The 9,653-nt window shown below is 32.1% G+C and overlaps 1 protein-coding gene across 3 annotated transcripts; it reads left to right on the top strand.

Annotated features, from left to right (window-relative positions):
- The first annotated feature begins 2,459 nt into the window (after nt 1-2,459).
- On the top strand, nt 2,460-9,312 carry LOC108457347 (uncharacterized). 3 transcript variants are annotated; one of them, XM_017756362.2, is made up of 14 exons: nt 2,460-2,630; nt 2,781-2,928; nt 3,173-3,291; nt 3,539-3,626; nt 3,801-3,940; nt 4,343-4,495; nt 4,571-4,678; nt 5,388-5,499; nt 6,104-6,247; nt 6,334-6,371; nt 6,459-6,551; nt 8,112-8,195; nt 8,638-8,784; nt 8,885-9,312. In XM_017756362.2, exons 1-14 carry the CDS (start codon nt 2,562-2,564, stop codon nt 8,993-8,995), a joined length of 1,554 nt encoding a protein of 517 aa, XP_017611851.1. In that variant the 5' UTR covers nt 2,460-2,561; the 3' UTR covers nt 8,996-9,312. The 3 variants fall into 3 exon arrangements, with proteins under 3 accessions (XP_017611851.1, XP_052875087.1, XP_017611853.1); XM_053019127.1 differs by lacking the exons at nt 8,638-8,784; nt 8,885-9,312 and adding an exon at nt 7,838-7,923 and having other exon boundaries at nt 2,461-2,630; nt 8,112-8,143; XM_017756364.2 differs by lacking the exons at nt 8,638-8,784; nt 8,885-9,312 and having other exon boundaries at nt 2,461-2,630; nt 7,838-8,143.
- Nucleotides 9,313-9,653: the final 341 nt, after the last annotated feature.

The following is a 9,653-nucleotide window of genomic DNA, read 5'->3' on the forward strand; positions in this document are numbered from 1 at the left end:
TCGTCTTCGAATCATTGTCGAACATATCCATAGTCTCGTAATTACATTTTATGGAATATCAAAGCATTTAAAATACATTTATAATGAAATTTATCACATACGAACTTACCTAGATTCACAAAAACGATGAAATGAACTGACTAATCTGATATTTTATTTTTTCCCCGATCAAGATCCGAGTTTCATTTTTCTTGATCTATATAATATCAAATTCAACTTATTAAATCATCTCTCTATTCAATTTAGTCTAAAATTCACTTTAAGGCATTTTTACACAATTGCCCCTAATGTTTCACATTTTTTACAATTTAGTCCTTATTTCACAAAAACACAAATTTATGCAATTTAATGACAATCCATGCTAGCCGAATTACTATTATACCCTTACCAGCTCATACTTTTCATTTATTTCACATTTAAACCCCTAAATTTACACATTTCACAATTTAGCCCCTAATTTGCATTTTCATGAAAAATCACTTAACAAAACTTGTATATCTATCAACAAGCATTCATAATCTATCAAGAAGCTTCAAAATACATGCTCATTCATTAATGAAAACATTCAAAATCTTTAACAGTTTTGCAAATCAGTCCCTGGGCTAGCTAGACCTAGTTGCAACAATCTCAAAAACATAGAAATCATTAAAAACGAGACAAAGATCGTACCTTAATTAGCTATTCAAGCTTGGCCGAATGAAGAACACAACAGTGGTGTTTTCTTAGCCCTAGTTCCGGTTGAAACAAGAAGAAACAAAGATGATACTTTGTTGTATTTTACTTATTTTAACTTAAAATTTTAAATTACTTAATTAACCTTTATTATAAACTAATAAAAACACTTAATGCATGTCCATCTTTGTCCACTCATATTTCAAATGGTATAATTACAACATTAGGACCTCTAATTTAAGATTCCATAGCTATTTAATACCTTTAACTATTAGAACATCACTTTTGCACTTTACGCGATTAGTCATTTTTATCAAATTGACCAATCAAACGATAAAATTATTTCACGAAAATTTCACACAATAATATTATCATGCCATAGACACTAAAATAATAATAAAATAAATATTTTGACTTCAAATTTTTGGTCCCGAAACCACTATTCTGATTCAACTAAAAATGGGCTATTACAATGTAATTTAAATTATAGAATTAGTGTGGCATGTACATAAGTAATGGAAGTTCTAACTAGTTAGCAAATGGGCACAAAGTTGTATAATGATTAAGTGAAAATTTTTTGAATTTGTTGAGATTACTTGCTAGTGATTGATCATGGTTGAGCATTTGACAATTAAAATAAGATTTTGAAGTGTTTTAAGGTCTAAGAATGAATGAGATTGACTGAAAATTTTAAGGAACGTGTTTATATGTTTTATGGTGATTTCAGGCTTATTTTAGGCTCTCTTACACCTAGGTACTGATACTGGAAGAAGTTGTATATGTACAACATTAACATAATGTTAAAAATGAATAACATCAATGACAAAATATTGATACATTGGGAGAGGTATGGGTGCCTCTACTTTGTTTTGTTTATATTTAATTATTTTTGCACTGAAAGGGTCCGAAATGACCTCTGAATGCAACCAGATAATAGAGTGGACTTAGAAATGATTTAAAAAATCTTAAATGGCCCTAAATAGGTCTAAAAGGTGTGTGAAATCTTGAGTCACATGTTTGGTACTTATGTAAAGTGTATGGCTCAAAATGCAACATTCCTTACTCAAGTTTATAGCCAAATTTATAGCCAAATTTATAGCCAAATTTAGCTAAACAAACAATGGTCAAATTGAGAAAATGTAAATGTTGAGGGTTAAATTTTTCACATGCATTTAAAAACAACAAAAAAATGAGTTAATTACACTAAACATCTCTAAAAAACAACTTTCATTCTAAATTGGCCCCTAAACTTCATAATGTTCAAATTACATCCCTAAACTTTTGATGTTATATCAATAAGATTCTTCTATTATTAAAACCATTAATTTAACCATTAAATAACACGTTTATTCTTATGTGGCATAATTTAAAATGAAAATTTTAAAGAAAAGTAGAATGATACCACACAACTTTTAAAAATTAAAATTAAAAATAAAGTAAAATCGAAAAAGAAGACTGAACGATAAAGTTTTTGTAAATTTTTCGATAATTTCAAAATTAATATTTTTACAATATCCATTTTACAATACTCATTTTTCTTTAAATTTTCCATTTTAAAATGTGTCACATAAGTTTGACATATCATTTAACAGTTAAATTAATAATTTTTATAATGAAATGACAATATTGATATAATATTGATAATTTAGAGATATAATTAAAAATTTTAAAGTTTAAAGACTAATTTAAAATAAAAGTTATAGTTTCGAGATGGTTAATCTAATTATCTAAAAAATCGTCTACCGCTAAACTATAAACCCTTTTTATAACTGTTTTTAAACTGCATATATTTCTAAATTACTTAAAACCCTAATAAATTTCAATTTTTCATATTTTAATCTTCCTCCGTCAATAGAGCATCAAACAAAGAAACAGCACAAGTGCGAGCAATGGTGACTCAGTACGGCATCAAATACGCCGTCAATCTAATCACCGCTCACTTCGGTGATCTCGTCGCCGTAAATAAATCTAACTCTCTCTTCAACATTCAATTTATACCTACAATTATTATATAGATTTATTTATTCATGCGATTTTATAAAAAATTTCTGATGACGACGATGATAATGGTAGTATAAGGTTTGATTTTGTTGTTTTGGTTTGTTCAGAAAGTTTGTGAGTGTCTTCTCCGAAAAGGACCGCTAACTCTACAAGCGATAGTCCGGTCCACGGAGCTCACTTCTTCTCAAGTCAAGAACAGCTTACTTGTTTTGATTCAACACAATTGCGTTCAAGCTTTTATTCTCGATCAAACTGGTTCTTACTTTCTTATTCCTTTCAATTTTATACTTCCTTTTCTTCTTAATTATTTATTCTCCGTTTGGCTGCTAAGAATGTGGGGGAAAGGATTGTTTAGGTTTAGGGTTTAGTTCCCTTTGTCTGGATTAGGGGACAATGGGAGTGCGAATGGTTTTGGATCTCAAATTGATTTGAATTTGGCAACCTTCTGCCTTTGCTTTTAATTTTGACTGTTTAAATTAATTCGCAATGGAACATGCAGGTGAGCATGGCGATGGAGCAAAACAGAGCACTCAGTACATAGCATTGTTCGATAACATAATTCAGCGTTGGAGATTTCCCAAGTTCTTGACTATGGTCTCCAAGAAACTTGATAAACAAGTAAACTCATCATTACTACTAACATTGTAAAATTAAGACTAAATCTCTGTTTAGTGGGCGCAGCTGCTGTGTTTTCTTTTTAAACTTTATTAACCAGAACCGGAATAGCAAAATTAAGGTTAACAGTCTCTTCAGTTGGCTGTTTTGTAGAAAACAGCAGACAAATAGCAAAAGCATAAACTAAATGGAGCCTAAATAAATATGGATTCTTTAAAACTTTATTAAATTTTGTGCATTGGCTTTGTAGTGTGCTGAACTTCTTGAGGGTTTGCTTCAGCATGGAAGGCTTTCCCTCAAACAAATGTTTGATCGAGCAAAATCAGGTCAAAATGGAGGCAAGTCTTTCAGAATTCCGTGTTTACTTTCTGTTTCTTGGATATACACTAAAGTTTCTCTTTTGGTTAAAAGGAACTAGAGATTGATTAGATACTTCATCTGAGTTAAGTGATTGATATACCTGTAATTGAAGTAATTAATCTTCATTTAATATATTTTTATATATTTTCCAGGAGATGATGTTGTACAAGAAGCCTTTGTTAAGTTACTTAATGCTCATTTTATTGAACGATGCCCTGCCTCTGAACCAGTTCTCACTAACCCAACTAAAGAAGAAGAAGCTGCAAGGAAGCGAGCTGCTAAGTCTGGCAAGGTATTTGTTGATTCATGTCTAATTAGTTGGTGATTGCTTTCATGCAAAATTACTAAGCCAAATGTTTTTTTCTGGTGATTGAAACATCATTAGAGGATTGGTATTGGAAGTAAAGTCTATTGCGGCACAGTCTTGCCCTTCAGGATTGTTATTGAAACGTACTTAGGGAACACTAATTCATATTTTAATTTTCTGTTATGTCAATGTGAGTTTCTGAAGAGCTGTTGTCAAATGAACTAGGCAGGCATAACAAGTATAGATGAACCTTTTCAATTGCAGTTAACTATTGCAGCAATTCATATTCTACTTACTGTTAGTGGCCTCCTCATGTCAACTTGTGTATTTTTTAAATTTTATCCTGAATAAACATGACAGTTGAGTTTCTTCGATATATCCTTGCAGATACTTGAAGTGCAAGAAACATTAGAGCAACGTGTTGTGGAAGCTGCCATGCCTACTGAAGCCTTAAGATTTTTGTTTGCAACAGAAACTGAACCTACTGCTGATGGAGGGAAGGATAAGAGCAATTCCTCTAGTGTGACACCTGGCGAGAAGGTTGGCATAAGACATATCATTTTAAGTGACTAGACTTATCCATATGCTAATTTGACATTTCCCCATCTTTTACAGCGCAAGCATGATGCTTTAGAGTCAGAGGCAGAATGTGGGGCTACAGATGAACAAGTGGTTCTTTGGCGTGCTAATTTTGATGAGTTTATATGGTGTCTTAGGCATAAGGTCAGTTTACCTTTTGTCATTTGAATTATTCTTTGCATATGTCAAGAATTTTTTTATTTTTTCATTTGAGGAATACTATGCTCCATGATAATTATGTATATAATCCTAATGTAACTTACGAAGTGGTGATATTCTACCAGCATTGCCATACTCCAGAGGATCGTGCTGTTGGGAATTTTCAGCATTAAAGTCTTGGGGTTTTTTGACCGGTTCAAAGTTTTTTGGGGGAAAGTCATCTTTAGACGAGTAGCCTGTGTCCCCATATAAAAATCTCTGACAATATGTTCAAAAAAATTCACTGAAAAAAAAAAGATGTCACATATAGATGATCTGACTTTTAGAGATCTCAGTCTATCTAAAGTTTGTAAACTAGCATGCCATTTCCTTTTGCTGGACAAACTTTATTTAAAAAATGCCCTTATTTTCTTTAGTCTTCTCTTTTTTTTTTTTTTAAATTTCTTTTTTCATGTACTCCTTGGTAAAAAAAATTCAGAGTAGTGAATAACAGAAGTAACGACTTCAAGGGTCCAGTTAACTGTCCCTTCAAAGGCTTTTTCCCCTCTATTTCTTTGATTACTCTACTGGCCAAAAGTGTTTCCTTACAAATTACAGAGCTAATGGGCTTAGATGCTTGATGAAACCTTGCTTGTACTTCAGTAATCCTTGCTTCTTGTTGTTTAATGGATGTCAAGTTGTGTGTAATTTCTAGGCTTGCATTGAGAATGTGAGGGCACGCTTCGATGATGGAGCTGTTATTGTCTTTGGTGCAATGCTGGAAGCAACTAGAAGTGCAGAGAAGAAAGTTAAAACAGAGAATTCAGGTCAGATAATCTTAGATATGGTTGCTAACTATCTTTGAACACCTACAATTATGTATTTATTTTGCTTCCAGAATCATATTCAGATATATTTTTTATTTTCTGTAATGCAAACATGGCTCTAATACATTATCACTTCAAGAATTGGGGTTATTCTGCCTTTTACAGAAATTATTACTTGCAAAGTCCTAGGTTCTTTTCCTTAATGAACTTTAAAAAAGTACTACACGTCCACAGAGTGTCTTTAAAGTAATATTAACCATCTTTCTCCAACTCTTCATTTTCTCAGAGTACCTATGTCCAATGCACATCAGGACATGGATGCAGGGACATGACTCTCCAAGGATTCTCCAAATACATAGAAATGCTTATAAAGAAATGAACATGCCCGTGTCTAAAACATACCCATATTCAAATGTATCCTATCTGACACACACTTTAGTCCGAGTAACAGATCTTAATTAATATGTGAAAAAGAGGTCCTAGATGCTTTGATGTAAACAATATTTTAGCTCAAGGATAAAAGCAAGAGGGTGGGGGTGATGCCTTTGGCTCATGCCACTTTGTTAATTATTGCTTCTATTATTGATAAAACTGCATTTTACAGTTCCACTGTCACTCAGTTCCATTTACGAAGAGGTGATAAAGAGTGAAGAAGGTCGTAATATAACCTTTGATCGTGTTAGAGCCTCCCTTGTTCAGTTGAGTTGCCCACCCTTTGTAAAAGCAGCCAATGAGTCATACAGTGTTGGTTCGTATGCCATTTTTCTCAGTCTATCTTTGTTTTGGCTGATTAATTTGTTTTATATTTCTGGTGACACTTTTTCTTTTTAACAGATTTCAAGAAAATAATTGAACTAGCTCAGAATGAGGAGGTATTTCTGATTTCTGTGTTGGTTAAAATATTCGAGTTGCTCATGCTCCTCTCAGCCAGATGACCTTTAAAATATCGCATATTGCAGGTGGAATCTATTGTGTTGAAAAGATATGGAAGGGATGCATATAGAATGTTCCGGCTACTATCGAACAGTGGTCACCTACTTGAAACTGATAAGGTAACAATCCTTTAACAGAGATAACACTGTAGACTTTTGCCATTGCCATTTGATATATATAGTAGTGGTTTTAAGAATGTTTCTGAAATCTTTTACTGCACCGGAATTGCTCGTTTTAGGGTTGTAAACGAGCTGGCTTTGAACAAATAGAACAGACCTATGTGTTTGTTCATGAATGTATAATAAAACATGTTTGGTGAATTTGTTGATGAACATATTTGTGAAGGATATGTTTAGGGATGAGCAAAACTTGATTTGATTTGAAAAAGATTTCTAATTTCGAGTTAATTGAATTGAGTTATTCGAGTCAACTTGAATAAGTAATTCGAGTTTCGAGTTCGAGTCGAGTTGAATTTTACAATTTGAATGATAAATTAGTGTAAATACTCCTTTGGTCCCTATCAGTTATGAAAATGAGCAAATTGGTCTCACTCAATAAAATTTCAAAATAATTTTTAAAATTCAAAATATTGATAAAAATTCCAAAATTTATATTTTTTAAAAATTATAAAGAATTCTAAAGAATATATAAGGAAATTTAAATATTTAAAATAATTAAAATAATAATTTCAAGGACCTAAATAAGTTAATTAATGATTCAAGTTTATCATACTAATGTATCTTAATTTTTTTCTTATTTTGCTTTGAAAAAGTTTCCAAATTTATGTGCTTTAGACATGGAATTATTTATTTAATTTTTTAATTTAACTTGAACAATTTTACTCGATTTGACTCGACTCAAATTTCATTTAACTCGACTTGATTTAAAAAATTTCAAATCGAGTTAAATGATAAAATAGGACTCATCAACTCGATTAACTCAAAATTTTTTTACTCAATTCGACCGAATGCTTCAAACAAGAATTTAAAGAAACAACTATGAGTTTATAAGATATATATATGCTAGTAGCAATAGCAAATTATCAATTAAAAGTTAAAGACAAAACTAAATTAAGAAATCCAACATCAAAACTGCATGCATAACTACAACCCTTTAGTTGTTAATTCCAACAAAATTTGAAACACATAACCTAAGAGCAAAACTAAGTACTTAAAAATTATTGAACTTTTATTTACCTTTACATGTTGAGAATGAATAGCCTTTAAAGTAATATCTTCTTCACTCTATATGAGAAATTAGTATTAGATGAATAACTTCAAAATTTTAAATTGAATAAGAATACCCTACTGTTTTCTTGCTACTGACTACAAAAGACCTGCAAACATTCATTATGATTAGAAAGCAGTGATAGAAGGTCTGAAAGAGTGAAATATTGCTATTGCAGGTGGCTACGGGCTGGGCTGGGCTAAGATGGGATGAAAGTTGATTAGTAGAGTTTTGATTCGGAAGGGGAAAGAAAAAAAAATCAGGGTCTGAGTTAGAACATTGTTGTGTTCAAAATCATTTTGTTTAGCTTGAGAAATGAATACAGAAAAAAAAAAAAAAAAAACACATACCAGTCTATTCATTAATTGTTTCTATTATCCAAAAAGAAAGTCTTTGTTGGACATCATTTTCAATTACAGCCCTATTTGTTTCCTTATAGTTTCATGTTGTAGGTTGCAGATGCCACATTTGTTGAGAAGAAGGAGACGCCAATAATTCTTTATAAACTGTGGAAGGATGATTATTTGCAATTGGAGGTACAAATCTTTTGTCTTCCCATGAGTAAACATATTGAACTGTATATATTTCTGACTAGCTGTTGCTACATGTTGCTTTAAAAAGATTATATTGGATTCATTTAAAATTAAGTTTGTTTTTCAAATGGATAAATGTGATAATACTTATTTTTCTGAAATTCAAAACTAATAATCGGGGTGATGTATGGTGTGTGTAATCAGATATTTAAGCACTATGTTTTCTACAAATAGATGTTTATCTTGGGCAGTGCCGTATAGTGTATGAGTAATTTGTTGGTAATAAAGAAATAATGTTGCTAATTGTGGAACTGAAGTGTCCTTTTACATTATCAGTCGGCTATGCGCTTGTAATGATTGTGATGTGCTTTTGCCGCATGGAGTGGACAATGTTTTAAACAGTCCAAGGTTGTTTATAACAATTGTGCTTATATTCTGCCTGCAGAAATTACAGATAGGAGTTAAACAAATACCCTTCCAGTTGTGGAAGGTGAACAAGAACACTCTGAAGGTGCATGTTCTAGATGAGATGTTCCATGCTGCCTTTAATTTGAGCCAACGAGTGGCATTCGAGTTGGAACAGGAAAAGGAGGTACAGATACTTGAATCCCTTTGCCATTGCACAGTCTTTTTTTCCAGCAGAAGAATTCTATGTATCTCATACTAATAATATGGTGTGCTGAATTTTTCAGCTTTCGAATGTCCTGCAAGATAAGCGTGTTAACCGACTAAGAAAACGATTACTCTTGGAATCATCACAGATGAAGCTTGATGATGCCATCATGCTTTTCCATGACTTCTGACAGAGCCATACCATTTCCTGGGGTAAGGGAGGGATGTGGTGTTCCACCATAGGAATTCCAAGTGGGGTTACAAGAATGTCCTACAATATTAACTTATTTGATTGAGTCCACTCAACTGTTGGAAGTCGTTCTGCAATGGTTTATACATATATATATATATATCATAATCCGTGTTTATCCAATAGAGATTACATTGGTTTTGCATTGCTGTAACAATAGGAAATGAAAATGGGGATTAATGGAGCAAAATCACAAAAAGAGAAGAAATCTACAATAGTAAGTGGCTTCTTCCTAAGCTGTAATCCAAGTTTCAAAAACTGTAGTAATCTTTCATGGCTTCAACTGCAATTTTTTTGCTTCACGTCATATTGACTTGGTTTGCTTATTACTTAGATATGACTCCTTTGTTATCCCATGGTAAACTGGTTCACAATATAGCTACCACGAAGTCGTCCATCATTCATCTTCCACACTGTTGATTTTTCTACACAATCTTCATTTTGCAGATCCACCACAGCTGAGTCTGTCTCCGCTATCATCTGTTTGTATAAATATAAAATAAGCTTCATGTCTGAAAAAACACATACTGGATGTAGTGTATGTATTATCACTATATACATTTCAAATTGTTCACTAAGCTTGAGTGTAAGCATATCAA

Source organism: Gossypium arboreum, chromosome 9, assembly GCF_025698485.1.
Source record: "Gossypium arboreum isolate Shixiya-1 chromosome 9, ASM2569848v2, whole genome shotgun sequence".
Classification (NCBI taxonomy): Eukaryota; Viridiplantae; Streptophyta; class Magnoliopsida; order Malvales; family Malvaceae; genus Gossypium; species Gossypium arboreum.